This window comes from Lithobates pipiens, unplaced genomic scaffold (assembly GCF_037356315.1).
Source record: "Lithobates pipiens isolate NorthernLeopardFrog02 unplaced genomic scaffold, aLitPip1_a1.2 Scaffold_11, whole genome shotgun sequence".
In the NCBI taxonomy this organism is placed as follows: domain Eukaryota; kingdom Metazoa; phylum Chordata; class Amphibia; order Anura; family Ranidae; genus Lithobates; species Lithobates pipiens.
This window is the reverse complement of record NW_027507696.1, coordinates 19,311,815-19,330,726: the sequence shown is the minus strand read 5'-3', so window position 1 is coordinate 19,330,726 and position 18,912 is coordinate 19,311,815. Positions and strand designations below refer to the sequence as shown.

Sequence of the window (18,912 nt, the reverse complement as noted above, 5' to 3'; positions counted from 1 at the left end):
AAAGACATGTTAACATTATATAATGACACAACTGACATATAGGGTTTCGTTGAAAAAATCTGAAGGAAAAAACCTAAAATAGAAAAGTAGCTCAGTGAGAGGCAGGAAAAAGAATCGTGTCTTTCTCTCATTATCTTGAGGGCAATGGGGTCAGAAGAAAAAAAAGAGTTCTTAATGACCAAAAAATTGAAAATAACTTAGGACAATATCAACCAGTGGGCCCAAAAAAAAAAGGGGGTGTTACGACGCGTAACAGATGTAAATTGGGACCAGTGGCTGATAGGGGGGATGACTGCGGACGAGGGGAGACCTGTCGCCTGAAGAATTAAAAGTGCCTTAAAAAAAGTATTTAGGTGTGAAAGAGCCGTCCCAATTTTACAGGATGTAAAAAGGGTGGGGGGTGGTAAAAAAAAGGGGGGGGTGGTAAAAAAAAGGGGGGGGGAGATCACAATGTTAGTATGGGACAAAAGGGTTGGTTTTATGGATTGAGTGGTGAATGATTGGGCCTAACTGGCCAACGGTAAAGTTCAGCTGAAAGGAAAAGATAAAAGTTTAACTTGAACTAAAGTCTGTGTTGAAAAAGAACGTAGGTAATGATGTGATTTAGGCTGGCTTATCTCGGAGAGATTGGCGCCAACTACTTTGACCACGATGAGAAGCGGGTGCGTTCCAGATAGGACTAGGTGCCGGTGTAGGACGGCGGGTCGGGGTGTCTGGTTCCAGAAGTCCCAACTTGATCAGTATCTCTTTTCCTTCTGATGCGTTGTACGCTGTATATGTTGAGCCGTTATGTGGTACAGTGAGTTTGAACGGGAATCCCCATCTGTAGCGGATACGGGCAGATTGAAGCACAGATGTGATCGCTTTCATTTTTCGTCTACGGTCTAATGTAGCCTGGGAGATGTCTGGATAAATTTGAATTTTAACTCCCTCTAATTCAATGTTGGTGGAGTTTCTTGCTGAGCGTAGGATATCTTCCTTAGTTAGATAGTCTTTAAGACAAAGTATGATATCACGCGGTGGTTTATCAGCAGGAGGCTTGGGACGAAGTGCCCTGTGGATCCTGTCGCATGTAAATGATGAGGAAGGGGTGGTGGGGAGAAGTGATTGAAATATTTTGATGGCTGCCGCAGGAATGCCACGCAATCTAAGATTGTTCCTGCGGTTACGGTTGTCAAGGTCCTCGACCTGCGATTGAACCATTTGGAAAATTTCAGCCAAGGATTCATAATCCTTGCGGAGATCAGCGTGTGCTAGTGCCAGTTCATCATGTTTAGTCTCTAGGATATCAGTGCGGCTGCCTAGATTAGTGATTTCCAGAGCTTGCAACTAACGATTATTTTCATAATCGATTAGTTGGCCGATTATTGTTTCGATTAATCGATTAATCGGTTAATGACCTTAAAAAAAAAGTGGTGTATAATTTAGTTAATATGTAATGTTAAAAAAAAAGAAAAAAAGCAATTTATTCTTAAATATCTCTGTGCAGTGGTAAATATAAATAACCAACTATATGGTTAGAGAGCAAAATCTCTAATCCACTCTGAGAACAACAGACAGAAGAGATATACTGTATATACTATTAGAGATCTTCCCTCAAAAAAATAATAATTTTAAGAACGTTTGTTCGATTTTCTATTCGTTAGTGGGGTCAAATCGGTGTTCATTTTCAACCACAGCGATGGGAAAATTTGGAAATGGAAAACTGCTTGGTGAAAGGAATTTTCAGACCGTGTATGTGGTTTTCATTCAGAAATTACATTCATTTTAAAAACAGAATGTTAAAAACAAGTGAAAATTTCAAAACAACATTCTTTCATTCAGCGAATGTACAAAGATTTTTCGTCTGAAAATTGATCCGTGTGGCCAGCATAAGGCTCGGTATGCAGTTTGCCTTTAACCTTTCTGCAGTGCTTTTTGCTGTGCGTTTTGATTTTTGCGCACATGATTTTGTTGTGATTTGAGTTTTTGCATTTTTTTGGCCAATTAGTTGTTGGGCAGATTAAAAAACACAATTTGCTGCAAAACCCATTACATGCTTTTCTGCAACTTGTCCATTGAAGTACATTGAACCAAAAAAGCATTGTTTTGCTTTAAAAAAAAAGTCCCTGACCGTTTCCAACTACACAGCGTCTGAAAAAAAGCATAGATGTGAACGTGTCCCATAGGAAACCATGGAAATTAACTGTAGTGTGTTTCTGCAAAAAGCACCAAAAAACATATAGATGTGGACCAGGTCTAAGACATTTATGGGGTTAAAAAAACTAAACTAAAAGTAGCCTTTTATGCTACAACAAAAAGCAGATATACACTACTGTGAGGGGTTAATTTTTTTAAACTGTAGAACTGTGAAAGTGGTATTTACAGTAGCGATTATTTGCTATTTTTGTACTATAAAGGGCTCATTTTAGTTTTTTTTTAACCCCATTATGTTACTGGCCGATTAATCGATTATGGAAATAGTAATCGATTAATTTCATAATCGATTAGTTGTCGAATAATCGATTAGTTGTTTCAGCCCTAGTGATTTCCAATGATAAAGTATTTGTAGCTTTATGCAACTCTGATTGGAAAGTCCCAGCTAGCTTCTAATACATAGATGTCAGGCTATCTTCCAAGTCTGCTTTAGTAAGATATGCGGGGCACTCAAGTCACCATCATCCTGAGCTGGGAAGGAGATTCCTGAGCAGATCTCTGGGGATGAGGCGTCCCGCTGTGCCTGGGCGCCATCTTTAGCCATGCTTGTTCTGGGAGTTGTGCGGAGGAGATAAGTTGTAAGTGACCCTTGCGGCTTGTTGTTCTTCATTTTTTTGCGGGACGGCATACACCTGGAACTCCCGCAGGGGTGCCTGATAATTTGTGCTGAGTTCGGTGGGTTATTAGCCCTGCGGGAAGGCGAATTGTCTCCGTGCCTCTGGAGCTCCTTCTAAGGACGTCTGCTCTCCATCGCGCCGCGCATGCGCCCCCTTGCATTGTTTTTTTAAGCCTTTTTCTCTTTTATTTTCAACTGGTAAGCCAGTCAGTAACGCATTTAAGCCATAGACAGAGCAATTTTCTTTCCTGTAACCACGAGATTCCCCCACCAACACATACCACTCGTCCTATCTCCCCCACTCAGCACTGCCACTAATCCCATCCCCCACCACTGCTGCCACTGATCCCATGCCCAGCAGCACTGCCACTCATCCTATCTCCCCCACCAAGTACTGCCACTGATCCCTCCCCTCTGCCATTGATCTCATGCCATTCAACATTGCCACTAATCCTATCTCCCCCCCCAGCTTTGCTACTGATCCCCCCTTCCACTGCCACTCATCCCCCCAGTACTGCCACGAATCCCCCCACCACAACCCCATCAACCCCCAGCACTGCCAATGATCCCCCAAACTGGCCACGCATCCCATTCCCCCCAGTACTGCCACTGATCCCATTACCCCCCCCCCCCACCACAACCACCATCAACACCTCTGATCCCATCAACTTTCCAACACTGTCACTGATCCCATCAATCCCCTAGCACTGCCACTGATCCTCACCCCCCCCCACTATTGCCACTCATCCCACCCTAGTACTGCCACTGATCCCATTACCCCCCACCACAACTGCCACTGATCTTATCAACCCCCTAGCACTGCCACTGATCACTCCCCCTCCCCAGCACTGCCACTGACCACCCCCCCTTCCAGCACTGCCACTGATCACCCCCCCTCCGGTACTGCCACTGATCACCCCCCTCTCTAGCACTGCCACTGATCCCATGCCGTCCCCCCACCACCACTGCCAACTGATCCCATCTCCCCCCTCTCTCACCCCCACTTTCTCCCTCTGACCAGCTCTTCCATAAGATGTAAAATTTATTGAAATATTAAAAATTGTTTTAGCACATTTCAAAATGTTTGTTTACATTTATTTAAAAGTTTGTGTCTGTGTGTATGTCTATATATATGTAGCGCTGGCTCCTGACGAGCAGGCGCTATGTTTTTTGAAAAGTTAATTTGCCTGAAACCACAGTTGGGTTTCGGGCCATTTCTAAAAATTTCTGGTTTCAGTACCAGTCCAGCTAGGTTGCACTGGGTTCTCCTTGAACGCAGGTGTCACTGTCACAGCCGGCATGAGTAGAAACGCAGTCTAGCTGGGTGCATTGAATGCCACTATTCTCTTGGAACCAGCCCAGTGGGAGTGTTTTCCTGCTGTGCATTCTGGGGGGTGGTATTTAAGGTACCGATGCCACATGGTTCGGGGTTTCGATCTTTTATTTTCTGTCTGTTCAGTTCTGGTGGTCCTCCTGACCCAGCCCCATGGCCCTCCTGGCCTGGGGTGCGGAACCATGCATCCTGAGTCTCGGGGCCGGCTGGCCCGAGGCAACGCAGCTGCAGGGACAGGCCCAAGTGAAGTTTCGGGGGGCCTACTGATCCAAGGGTGGTCTGGTGCCGTCTCATCTGAAGGGAAAGGCCCAACAACTGAAGAACCCCAGGGGAGGACACTTCAGGAGAAGGCCGTGCGCAAGGCTGGCTTCTCTGAAGGAGCCTGGAGGCTTAGTTGAAGGACGCAGCCTGGATCAACACTCGTACAGTATCACCGGATCGGCTGAGAGAACCTGGTACCGTATGTTAGCTCTTTAAATTTATCTACGTCCCTCAGTAACGCTCAAGTGTACCTCATAAGTCGGTGGCAGAGACTTTACCGAGTAGCCCACCGGCTGCTAGGCCTAGTGAGAGGAGGTCTATCCTGGGGTTGTTAAATCCAGTTGTGAGACGGTTGCTATTCTCTGGATTTTTCTCTAAAGACTTCCATTTTTTATCTAAGTAGCTGAACTCACTCCTAACCCTCTACCCTTTATTGAAAGACTCTGTTTCTGTTATAAATAAATAACCAAAAAGAAGATTCAGTGTCAGTTTCCACATTCTTTGGGCCATCTACCACGGGAGCCCCAAGATGGAGAAGCAAACAAGGAGGTAACGGTAAGCCCAAATAAAACCAGCAGCTCCTTCGGGGGTCAGTGCTATATATATATATATATATATATATATATATATATATATACACCCACCCACTTGTGTTTGAGCTTTTGGGTGCACACCCTAATCCAATAGGCTGCGCACACCTGTGCCTATAGTCAGTCCCCACCCCCTACAGTTAGAACACACAGTCAGGGAACACAGGTAACCCCTTGAGCGCCCCCCATTGTTAACCCCTTCCCTGCCAGTGACATTTATACAGTAATCAGTGCATTTTTATAGCACTGATCGCTGTATAATTGTCAATTGTCCCAAAAGTGTCGGATGTGTCTGCCATAATGTCGCAGTCACAATAAAAATCGCAGATTGCCGCCATTACTAGTAAAAAAAAAAATGATAAAAATGCCATAAATCTTCCCCCTATTTTGTAGACGCTATAACTTTTGCGTAAACCAATCAATATATGCGTATTGCGATTTTTATTACCAAAAATATGTAGAAGAATACATATCGACCTAAACTGAGAACAAAATTAGCTTTTTTTTAAAAAAAATTGGGGATATTTATTATAGCAAAAAGTACGAAATATTGTGTTTTTTTCAAAATTGTTGCTCTTTTTTTGTTTATAGCGCAAAAAATAAAAAACTGCAGAGATGATCAAATGCCACCATAAGAAAGCTCTATTTGTGGGAAAAAAAGGAAGTACATTTTGTCTGGGTACAGCATCGCATGACCACGCAATTGTCAGTTAAAGCGACGCAGTGCCATATTGCAAAAAGTGCTCAGGTCATTGAGCAGCCAAATCTTCTGGGGCTGAAGTGGTTAAACAGCACAGTGCTTGTGCTGTATAACCTGTCCTTCTGGAAGCTGCAAAAAACCTGGCTGATCCTGCCTGGTTCTGCCCTCTCCTCTGTAAACTGACTGTGGTTTATCATGGCTGCTGAGCCCTGACACCATGGTCAGTTTACATGCCTCCGTCATCCGGAGCTCTCCTCCCAGCTGTCCTCTCTGCTCTCCCCCATCTTTTCCTTTCCCCCTCCCCTCCCTTCCTCGAAATACCTTTTTGTCATGTGGCCAGTCACCTGTTCCCGGCCGCTCACCTACTCCAATCCAGGGCTACAGCAAGGGGGCTGAGCAGCCAGCATGTCGGTCACGTGATATCAAGGCTGACATCAGAGGGATATCATGGCCCCTCCCAATGTAGCCTGAAACTAAGTATTAAAGTGGCCGGGAGTCACGTGACCAACCTGAAGATACATGACAAAAAGGTATTTAAAGGCTTTGTTTTTAACAGTGCAGGGTGGAAACTTAAAATAGGGGGGCTGGCAGTGAATCATAGTGTAGGGTTACAAACCCTTTAAAGCGGAACTAAAACCATTGAATTAACTGCTTCTCAAAACAGTTAACCTGAATACACTGGATACACATTGTGAGGGTTTTATTTTTCATTTAACCAGCAGGCTAAATGGAAAAAAAGCTCGGACTTCAGGGTTCGGCGCCGTATGGAGAGAAGGTAAGAGGAGAGCGTTCCCGCTGTACCCCTCAAAAAAATTATTAAAAAAACGCAGACGTTCACAGGGGCCCCTCCCCTCTCACCCAAAGACCGGCAACAATAAAAAATGGATCGGTTTGTGGAAAAACCTCACAACCGTTTAACACCTGAACTCACACAGCCTCCCTCAGATGCAGCAGCGGCTGAGGTGAATATGAAGCCCGCTCTCAGTCCTGGAGACACAGTGACAGGCTGGCCGAACCCGGCACATGGTGACTCCTCATCCCCAGAGGGGATAGCACAGGCAGTAGTAGCTTTACTGACACCGGCACTGACTGCTAGCATAGATACCGCTGTACACAGGACATTGGATCAGATTAACAAAGAGATTCAAAACCAAGCACAGCACCTGACAGAATCAGAAGATAGAATCTCTATGCTGGAGGATGATGCTTCGGCTCAGGCTGCAGCTCTAGCGCGCCTCTCTAATGCTAATAGAGACATGTGGGATAAACTCCAAGATTTGGAGAACCGCGCACGGAGAAACAATCTGAGGATTATTGGTCTGCCAGAAACTGTACCATCTACTCAGCTCATGGAAATCTGCGCCAAACACATTCCCGAGCAACTGGGTTTGCACACACCATGTGTAGTGGAAAGAGCGCATAGGATTGGCAGACAAGAGGAACATAGAACCAAACCAAGAGCAGTGATAGTCAGATACCTCAATTATGCGGACAAAAACACTATTCTTCAGAAATTCCGTACTCAAAAATCTCTCTCCCTTAACGGTGCAAATCTATTGCTGTTTGCCGACTACTCCGCAGAGGTGATGAAACAACGTAAAGCATTTGCAGCGGTCTGCTCCACCCTGTTCAATAAACAGATTAAATTCACCCTGGCATATCCAGCAACTCTTCATGTCACAACCCCCTCAGGAGAACGCCTTTCTTTCATATCCCCAGATGAAGCGTATCACTACTTCAATAACCCCTCGGAGATGGATACCTCTCAGAAGACCTCGAGCGACCACTCTCCCGCCAGGAAGCCTAAAGACTCCCGTGTGGCACACCGCACTCAATCTACCCTGGAAAAGCCCCCGTATAAACGCAGCAGATACAACAGGCAATATAATCGCACCGGGTTTCGTTGAATTGGACAAAAATATGTTCGGGTACTGCATTCTCCTTTTGGGATGTTAACCTAACAATTTTGTTCACAGGTTACATTTACTGTTTTTTCTTCCTGCACAGTTTTTAGACTGGTTCAATAGGGATCTCTGTGTTATATATGTTCTATATTTGTTCTAATCTGTTATTGTTAGCTGTAGCATCGATTTTCTTCAGAACAGCGCTAATTTTCATTACCTTTCAGTGCTAGTTCTATGCCCCGCAGCGCTGGGGACATACTTACGGTTGTTCTTGTGTTAGCCCCTATAGGGGCACTTAGTAATAATTAAATCCTGGCCATGATTATGGGTAATACCCCCATCTTCTAGTCCTTTAACTGCTAGGTTTTCTATAAAATTTACATTAAACCTGCTCAATCAGCTAGCGTACACCCCTGGGCCCGCCCATCCCTCTGTGCTCCCTTCCCTTCTAACCCTTACTCATTCCCCTTTTCCTCTTCCCATTTCCCCTCCCCCCCTTCCTCCCCCTCTCTCCGCCTCCTCCTCCCCACCCCCAACTTACCTTTCCCCTGTGTCGTTGTGACCACTACTAGATGAGGGAACAGTGCTAAGCGGGGATGATCTCTGATATAGAGGTAACATGAGGAAAAAAGTGAAGTCACCAAAATTTCTAAGTTCACCCCCTCATCTGTTTATCACACCCCAAACCCTTTATTGTTTATTTGGTTTATTTGATACTCTTGAACTGGTTGCCCGGTATAGATATGATTATGTTAAGGTCTCTCGACCTATGTGCACCCAATTCAGTGACCGGCATACTCCCTTCATACACCTAAAGGTGAGAACATTTATAGCACTCCCTCCAATTGCAGATTATGGCTAATATAGCTAAGAACTCCCTCAAAATTATTTCGTGGAATGTTAAGGGTCTTCGCTCTCCCAACAAACGAATGCAAATTTTGCGTCATCTAAAAAGGCTTCAAGCTGATGTGGTCCTCCTTCAGGAGACACATCTTCCCATACATGATTTGCCACGATTACAGAAATTGTGGGTAGGGGAAGTTTATGGGTCCCCTGCAGAGGGTTGCAAGGCGGGAGTTGCCATCCTTTTACACAAAAATTTGAAATACACCATTAAAGAAGTTAAAGCAGACTCGGAAGGTCGCAAACTTACATTACGCCTAATGTTGGCGGACAAAGCGATGGCGATAACTAATGTATACGCCCCAATTCACTGGACAACACTTTCTTCCAAGGGCTTGTATCTTGGATATCACAGTTCCCTGAGCCGCTTCAATTGGTGGGAGGGGACTTTAATTCAGTTATGAATACACTGGAGGATCACACTTCCTCTGTACCGCAAAGGATCCTACCATCCGACTTATCAATTCAAACGGTGACACCACTTGGCAGAGCTATGTCAGCTATTCAATTCTTAGATGCATGGCGAATATCACACCCAACGGACTGTGATTTTACATTCTTTTCACCCCCCCATAAGTCTTTCTCACACATAGACAACTTTTTTGTTTCCCATAACCTATTAAAGATAATAAGCGAGCCAGACATACATGATATGGTCATCTCCGACTACAACCCCATCTCTATACTCATAACACTCGACAAACGAACAATTCCCCCCCCCCCACATGGCGTTTTCCCTCCTATTTGGTTAATAGTGAAGACTTTAAGAATGCGCTTTGGACCTCTTGGGAGGAATATACCCTGGCAAATGAAGTGCACTTGGACAATCCAAACCTGTTCTGGGAGGCCGGCAAGGCCTTCCTGAGAGGTAAGATCATTGCTTATGTCTCACAATTTAAAAAACAGTCCAAACAAAATTACATACAGGCTAGTGAACAATTGAGACAAGCGAACGCCAACCTAACATTTTGTCGAAACGCAAAAAATATCAAAACATGGCAACTAGCCAAACAGAACTTTGATTTCTGGATGGAGCAACAAGAATCCACCAATTCCTTGTACTTTTCACTACGATTACATAAATATGGAAATAAGGCAGGCAAACTCATGTCCCGCTTAATCGGGGGCTCCAGAAAACCCACGCATATCTCACCCCTTAGGCACACCGACGGACACATAGTCTCTTCTCAGACAGAAATCAATTATATTCTCACTAATTACTACACTTCCCTCTACACAAAGGACACGAGGGGCGCTTCCACCGCAGAATCTATCTTAGCTAAAGCTTCCCCCCATACTTGATGCGGCCCAATTGGAGTTGCTGAACGCTCCGATAACTTTAAAAGATATTCAAGCAACGATTGCGGCCCTACCAACTCTGAAAGCGCCAGGACCGGCCGGGTACACTGCAGAATTTTACAAATTGACTTCTGATTTTATTCCTAGCACGCTGACTCAAGTATTTAACACAATGTGGGAAGGGGGTACTTATCTACCGTCGGGCTCACAAGCATACATCAAATTATTGCCAAAAAAAGGAAAAGATTTGCTCCACCCAGGTTCGTACAGGCCAATATCCCTAATTAATGTTGATGCCAAAATTTTGTCAAAAATAATTGCATCACGCCTGGCTATAATCCTTCCCTCATTACTTCACTCAGCTCAATCGGGATTTGTCAAGGGGCGGTCGGCAACTCTGAACATTCGTAAAGTGTTGTTAGCCCTGGAATATGCAAAGGCAAACCCAGACCGATATATTGCGATCATGTCATTAGACGCCGAGAAGGCTTTTGACAACATAAGCTTCTCGTGGCTATTCAAGGTACTCGCCCAATTCGGATTCACAGGCCCATTCATAAAATTCCTACACCAAATGTATGATTCCCCGACGGCACGATTGTTGACCTCAGACTTCATCTCCAACACGATACCTCTCCAAAAGGGGACCAGGCAGGGGTGTCCTCTCTCACCCCTGCTATTTAATCTAGCAATTGAACCGCTTTCCAGAATACTCAACTCCCCAGCAGGTATTAGTGGTGTCACCATACGAAATCAAACCATGCGCTCTGCCCTATTCGCGGATGATATATTATTGTTCTCATCTAACCCTACAGCTGACTTTATTAGCCTACAGGAACTCTTAACGGCCTTTCGACTCTGCTCAGGTTTCAGAATTAATTATAATAAAAGCGAGATTCTAACCCTAAACCCCCGCCTTGCCTCCAAATGGAAAACATCTTCACCCTTTGTGATGGCAACCCAGCACATTACTCACCTGGGAATTCATATTGGTCGAGACCCCTCCTCTATATACACCCTGAATTTCCCGCCAATAATCACCAAAATTGTAAAGGAGTTGGAGGTTTGGGCAACCCTGCCCCTCCCTCTATTTTCGGTAAACATAACTTCTGGAGGGCTATTCGTGGTTTTTTACCAGACCACAAAAAGGTGGTGAGTGAAGTATGTAACCTATGTAGTATGTATGTAAACATAGTGATGTACAAAGGTTACATACTTCACTCACCACCTTTTTGTGGTCTGGTAAAAAAACACGAATAGCCCTCCAGAAGTTATGTTTACCGAAAATAGAGGGAGGGGCAGGGTTGCCCAATCTACGTTTTTACAATATTTCATGTTTACTCAGACAAGGGTTAGATTGGCTATCGGGAAATTCCCGTTACTCAAATCATGACCTAGAGAAGGCTCTGGTATACCCATATACCCTCTCAGCAGTCCTACATGCCTCAATTGGAAGCCTTCCGTTGCACCTAAAAACCAGTATCCTCATTAGAGATACAGTAATCGCCTGGAGGGAGACGAGGAAATTACTAGGTTTACCTTCAAATATCTCGAGGCACCTTCAGATCCAGGGAAATCCCATGTTTATACCATCCACCACGTACAAAGCATTCAAAACGTGGGGATTGCTTGGACTTAATAAAGTAGAGTCACTATTTAGAAATGTCTCAGGGCAGTTTAAATCATTCCAAGACCTGGCTCAGGAGTACTCCATACCCCAGACCCACCTATTTCACCACCACCAAGTGGTTAGTTTTTAGAAGACATGCTATGGACCCAGAACTGATCCACTTCAAAAATCCTACCTGGACTCCATGATTCAAAACAACACCTTCTCCATCTCTATGCTATACTTGCAGCTGATCAAGCACCAAGCTACCAAATACCATCTCCAGCCTTTTCGTAAGTGGTCCTCTGTACTCAGTGATAGCAACCTTTCAGAAAAAATTATTCAAGGCCATAATCAAATCTTGAAAATCATTACGACTGAAACTTGGAGGGAAACTCACTTCAAAATAATATATAGGGCATACCTTCCTTTTCGCATGAATGGATCCGACCGCTCACAAGCACAATGCTCTTGGTGCTCCTCTCATCGCCCTATCTTACTTCACTGTCTATGGGAATGCCCAGTGATCACTAAATTCTGGGAAATGGTACTCAAATACATTACTCAAGTTGACAGCAATGTAAAGCTTACCAAAGACCCAATATTATGTCTATTTGGGTACTATTCCCAACACGAAGGATCACTAGCAACAAATAAATCAACTCCCACCCAATGGACTCATCTATGCCTTCTGGCAGCCCGGAGGATGTCCCACTGGATCGACAAAAATACACCATCTTTTTACGCTTGGTGAAACTCACTCTGCAGTCACTATTTCAACTAGAAAGACTGGATACAATCCTATCGAATTTCCGATCAAATACACGATTTTTTACCAGATGGAAAAAATGTATTGAATACACCTATGATACCAACGAGATTTCAAGGATACTTTACCCATTCAGATACACTGACTGGTACTTGAAACGCTCAATCATGAACTCCCTGGGAAAACTTAACATACAAGACTGCTCCAACCCTGATTAAACGGTTATATGTGGTATACCAGGGCAATGTGTATAAAACATTCCAGCCACCTATTCTCTCTACCCCTTCTTTTTACTGCATAGGTTTATATCAAGAACATTTTGTTCTATTATGCATTTATCTATGGCTCTATCACATGAGCTGGTCACGAGTAATATCAATAGTAACACGGCTCAACCAGTTCAAGATTCCTTGCCCTTACCCCTATCCAACCCCCCCTCTTTTTTTGTTTTGTTTTTTTTGTTTTATATTGGCAGTTTCAGAGTACAATGTACAACATTTATGTTAATTCAAAATTGTTCATATTCGGAAGGAAAATACCTCCTCTTTTTAAGATTTCCTCTTTGAACCCTGTTGACTATTTAGGGATATGGCTATTCTCCTTGCTTTGCTTTGTATTCTTTTATTTAAAGACTTTGTACTGTATTGTAAACAGTAAAAATTACAAAAAAAATTGATTTAAAAAAAAAAAAAAAGCTCACAGATCCCTGCATTCACAAGCAATGTAGATGCAGAGATTTCCCCCACTGTGCTATTGTATATTAACGGCAGGGACTTCTGACAGCTGTCCATTGGCTGCAGTGGCTGACTTTCCAGCAAGACCGTTCGACAGAAGCCGATCTAATTATCGGCTTCTATCGAACAGAGAGGGCTACACACAGATCGTAATTATGTCAGTTCCTGCTCAACTGAATGAATTTCAGTCCATGTGTACTCAGCTTTACATTCAATGCATGCCATGAATGATAACTGCAACAGTTGCCTGTGTTCTCAACCAATCTGCCAAGCCTTTAAATGGCTGGTGTCATAACTGACAAATGTAGCACCATGGCAACTGCAGATGAGTACTTTATACACATCATTACACTTTATGAGTCAATACAGTTAATACACTGGTGATTTATTATATAGAACCACATCCTATAATACAATTTTTTTTCTTTAAACTTTATACTGAATGATGTGTTTTATGAAGTATGCATGTTTGAGCTATTTAAAAAGAATAATAAGCGTAACATGGCTGTGATGAGTCCCTGTCTGTTTTTAGCTGCTTATTCAAGTTGTATTTTCTCTTCAGGGTTCCCTGAGCCGATCACAAAACAACAACAGGTTAGAACATTATCAGGATTTATTATATTTCTTGCATCCTGGGGAAGTATGTTTTACAGTGTCAGACTGCTCCTTTGTGGAGAAGAGCAAAGCTACAGCTGGTTAGGCACATGACCAATGTTCTGCATCCTCTGGTATTTGTTGTGCTCAATTCATTTTATTGACTATTCAAAAAAATCTATTGCTGATTTATGGTGCTTGTCTCCTGCTAGATCCTGCACACCTCGACCAATAGCCATCACATCTCCCTCGCAGACAGGTATAATAAATTAGCTGAGTATATGCTTTCTATAACACAAATTATTTTCTGGGACTTAAAAAATATGTAAATCCAACATTTCATATTCCTGATAGGTGCCTGCTGTGCCATGTACTTGAAAAATAAACCTATTTATTTTTTTAAGGCTTCCTGTGTGAAATCCCTGGTGTTCCTGCCAGTCCCTCTGCTTTCCTATTAAAAATTGATCACACTAAGCAGGAGATCACACCATTGTCAGCTCTCTAGTTATGCTGGGAACTAAGTGTGCTCTCCTACAACCATCAGACTTGTCCTGACCCCCCCCCCCCCCCTCGCTGCATAATATTTCACTAGGAAGCTCAGTGTACTGCTGTTTCTCCTCTACCAGCTCTTATGCAGCTGACAACAGTAACAATATTGGGATGCCTGCCTTTACAGGCTCATGAACTTTAATGGCATCCCAGTCTTAGTTCGTAGGGTTCAATATTGAGTTGGACCACCCTTTTCAGCTATAACAGCTTCAACTCTTCTGGGAAGGCTGTCCACAAGGTTTAGTAGTGTGTATATGGGAATATTTGACCATTCTTCCAGAAGCGCATTTGTGAGGTCATGTTCTATCGGGTTGAAGTTTAGGACTCTGTGCAGGCCAGTCAAGTTCCTCCACCCCAAACTCGCTCATCCATGTCTTTATGGACCTTGCTTTTTGCACTGGTACGCAGTCATGTTGGAACAGGAAGGGGACCCCCAGATCCTGCCCCTCCATGTGAATGAGTATCGGGTATGTAGTACCCCTACCCATTCACCAAAAAAGTGTCACAAAGTAATAAAAACACATGCACAGCTTTTGAAAATGTCCTCCAATGTAAATCCATTGTCAGTCAAGCTGTCCAAAAAAGAGGTTAGTAAAGCCACCCAAAAAAGAAAAAAAAACAAAGACGCTCCAGCTGTTGATGAAGGCTGGCTGCCTACTGCAGGCTCTGCCCCCTCACATTCAGTGACGTCCCAAGGGGCGGAGCTACCAGGTGAGGTAGCCAGGTGGCCCCGTCCCTTACCTTTATAAAAAATGTCAGGCGGTGGAGCCTGTAGTAGGCAGTCAGCCTTCATCGACAGCGGGAATGTCTTTGTTTTATTTTCTCTTTCAGGTCTGGAGAGCGGCGTAATTGACGATGGATTTAAAGCGGGAGTCCACCGGCACTCCGCGTTTTTTTTTTTTTTTAAAAGCCAGCAGCTACAAATACTGCAGCTGCTGACTTTTAAATAGTGACACTTACCTGTCCAGCGCGCCCGCGATGTCGGCACCCGAAGCCGATCGCTCGCTCGTCTGGCGGGTCCTGCCGCCGCCATCTTGGGTATGGGAATCAGGAAATGGAGCCTTTCGGCTTCATTTCCCGGTTCCCTACTGCGCATGCGCGAGCCGTGCGGCGCAATCCGGACGGTCCCCGCTGCCTCTGGGAGCTGTGTGTTTCCCAGCAGGCAGCGGGGCACTTGCTGAAGGGGGCGGGCGCTTGCGGAAAGGGGCGTAACGTACGCCCCTTTCCGCAGAGAGCTAGCCCGGAAGTGGGTGCAGTTACCTGGATTATCCAGGTAACTGCACCCCCCTCCCCCCTGAAAGGTGCCGATTGTGGCGCTGGAGGGGGGGGGATTCCGATGAGCGGAGGTCCATTTTAGGGTGGACCTCCGCTTTAAATCATTGGACACAATTTTTTTATTTTTTAATAAAGGACTTGTCAAAAACTATGTGCGTTTTTATTACTTTGTGACAGATTTTTTGTGAATGGGTAGGGGTACTACATACCCGATACTCATTCATATGGGGGAGGGGGGGGGCGGTTTTGGGAGCTTCCCCTCCCCAAAGCACCCATTCCCCATGTTTGGGGCATGTGGCCCAGTATCAAATAAAACAATAAATAGTCCCCCGCGCTACCAGGTAATAACAAGAATAAAAAAAAAAATATGCGACTAAGTAAATAACTGAAAAATTGCGACAAAATCACAGTACACATAATAACAAATGAATGAATAAATAAAGTGATATTGCGCAGTTTCTCCGGTGTCACTCTGTGAATGACCTCATGGTTAAATAGTATAAATCAATCAATGATCAGTGAACAAAAAACAAATAAAACAATAAATTGTCCAAATATCAGTGGATGAAATGAATAAAGTCCTTGTTAGTTGAACTTCCACCAAAAAACATGACTTCGCTAAACAATTCAGTGCTCACAGAACTCTCACCTCAATGTAGTTAATAAAAAGCCTTTTGGACAATTGTATGGGCTGATGGGATCCAAACTTCAGACCCCAAGCTCTTGAAGTATCGCTAATAACTCCAGACCACATGCGGCAATGAAATAAATATTACATATTAAATTAAATATTAAAAGATAAATGGATGCTTACATTAATAAGAATTAAAGCACAAAAAGGTACAAACAGCGGTGTTGGATCGCCTCTTGCATTACTTTCGGTCCGCGATTCACTCCGACCACGCCCTACGTGTTACATCACGTCTTGTGACTACTTTAGCCGACGATTAGATATTTAGTGTTATTCCAATTTGTCTGCACATGTGGGAAAACACTTTAAGGCCCCTTTTCTGATCAGGTCCACCTGTCAGTTCTTCAGGCAGACCTGATTGTAAGGCCCATGCATTCCTATGGACAGGCAGGAGTAAACGGATTTGTGTATGTTTACACTTGCCTACCTCTAGGTTTGATTGAGTTGGCTAAAAAAAACAAGTGAATCGGAGGTAGCTGGGTGTAAACAGACAGTAGAGTATGTTCACTCCTGGCTGCCCATAGAGAAGAGTGGCCTCTGTCCATCCATTCTGCAGAAACCGAGCAGATATGGATGTGCCATCTGCCTGCTCTGCTCCGATCAGCAGGAAATCAGCCCACAGATCCCCTGCTGATCAGAAAGGAATCCACCCCGTGTGAAAGTGTTACAGCACAGATTTATTTAAAAGGAGGCCATAGTACTACTTTAAGCTTTATTACAAACTCAATGCAGGCATTAGATGTTCACATTAGCTTTATTTGCATATTTGTGATTGCTTCACTCAGTTACTCCTCGGGTTAGCAGTCATCACAGCGGACAAATTGGAAGGTAAGTGCAATGGGGAATTAAATGTATAAGAGTTACCAGAATGATGTTAGTCACATTTGGTTTTAATGTAATGTCTAATGCCGCGTACACACGTATCAGACTATCTGGCGGACTTAGTCTGGCGGAAAAACAGCCGGACTGTCCGCCGGACTTTCCGAACGAGCTACCTGCCCACACATGGCACTTTTGCGGCGGCATCCACCGTACTTTTGAAATGAACGGACTCGTCCACACACATGGAGGAAAGTCCGTTAATTTTGAGCGCGGCTCCAGGTAGCCGGGACCAGCGAAGGAGGCGTCGCTGGCCCCGTCCCATGGTATGGATTTAAAGGGGAATCCCTATGCCGAAAAAACGGCGTGGGGGTCCCCCCTAGGTCCATATAAGACCCTTATCCGAGCACGCTACCCGGCCGGCCAGGAAAGGGGGTGGGGACGAGCGAGCACCCCCCTTCCTGAGCTGTACCAGGCCGCGTGCCCTCAACATGGGGGGGTGCCTTGGGGAAGGGGGGGCCGCGTGGCCCTCCCACCCAAAAGCACCTTGTCCCCATGTTGATTAGGACAAGGGTTCTTCCCGACAACCCTGGTCGTTGGTTGTCGGGGTCTGCGGGCGGGGGGCTTATCGTAATCCGTGAGCCCCCTTTAATAAGGGGGCCCCCAGATCCTGGCCCCCCACCCTATGCGAATGAGTATGGGGTACAATGTACCCCTACCTATTCACCTGTGAAAAAATGTAAAAAAACACAACACACAAGGGTTAAAATAGTTTATTGCACAGCTCCGGGGGTCTTCTTCCATCTTCGGGGGTCTTCTCGCCGGACTCCTCTGCTATCTTCTGCTAGCTCTTTTACTAGCGGAGGAGCCCGGCTTTCTTCTTCGCCGCCGCCCTCTTCTTCCGACTTCTGGGGTCTTGTCCCCCTCTTCGGGGGTCTTGTCCCCCTCTTCGGTTCTGCTTGCCGGGCCACCCCGCCTTCTTCTAGCTCTTTTACAAGCGGTGGCCCGGTCTTCTGTCATCGCTGTCTTCTGGCCTTCTGTTCTTCGCTTCTCTTCTTGAGCTGTTGCCTCGCCTCTGTCTCAGGTCACAATGACAGGGATGCGGCGTGCGGCGACTTATATAGGGACATGGCCGGATGATGTCCCCGCCCATTATGATGTCACAGTCCCAGAGGATGCTCCCCCATGTTGAGGGCATGCGGCCTGGTATGGCTCAGGAAGGGGGGGGCGCTCGCTCGTCCCCACCCCCTTTCCTGGCCAGCCGGGTAGCGTGCTCGGATAAGGGTCTTATATGGACCTGTGCGGGACCCCCACACCGTTTTTTTCAGCTTAGGGATTACCCTTTAAGTCCATACCAGGTAACGGGACCAGCAACGCCTTCTTCGCTGGTCCCGGCTACCTGGAGCCGCGCTCAAAATGAGCGGACTTACCTCTGGGCGGGAAAAGTCTGTTCATTTCAAAAGTACGGAGGACTAGCACACACACGGCAGTATTGTCCGCCGAAATGCGAGTCCGGCGGACAAATTGATGTGCAAAACTACAATCTTAGTCCGCCGGACTTTTGGGTAAAAAAAAGTCAGCCGGAGCCCAAACACGGGCGGATTGTCCGGCGGACTTTTCCACCAGATTGTTTGATCATATGTACGGGGCTTTAGCCAAACTGGTTCAAATGAACCATTTCCATTACAGAACAATGCTTATTAAAGGGGGCTCCCGAATTCCGATAAGCCCCCCACCTGCAGACCCTGACAACCAACGGCCAGGGTTGTCGGGAAGAGGCCCTTGTCCTCATCAACATGGGGACAAGGCACCCCCCCATGTTGAAGGCATGAGGCCTGGGATGGCTCAGGAGGGGGGGTTCTCGCTCATCCCCACCCCCTTTCCTGACCAGCCGGGCTGCATGCTCGGATAAGGGTCTGCTATGGACTTTAGGGGGACCCCCACACCGTTTTTTTGGCATATGGGTTCCCCTTTAAATCCATACCAGGTGACGGGGCTAGCGAGGTGTCAATCTCGCTGATGGAGACGACGAAATTCACTTCCTTCACTAGTCCTGGCTACCTGGAGCCA

The 18,912-nt window shown here is 45.3% G+C and overlaps 1 protein-coding gene across 1 annotated transcript in view; it reads left to right on the top strand.

Annotated features, from left to right (window-relative positions):
• Window positions 1-18,912, top strand: part of RNF212B (ring finger protein 212B) — a 198,259-nt gene that overhangs the window by 79,424 nt on the left and 99,923 nt on the right. Inside the window, exons 6-8 of the mRNA XM_077469396.1 lie at window positions 13,477-13,508; window positions 13,721-13,767; window positions 16,809-16,851. Of these exons, the coding sequence (XP_077325522.1) occupies window positions 13,477-13,508; window positions 13,721-13,767; window positions 16,809-16,851 (122 nt within the window). The remainder of the gene's footprint in view (window positions 1-13,476; window positions 13,509-13,720; window positions 13,768-16,808; window positions 16,852-18,912) is intronic.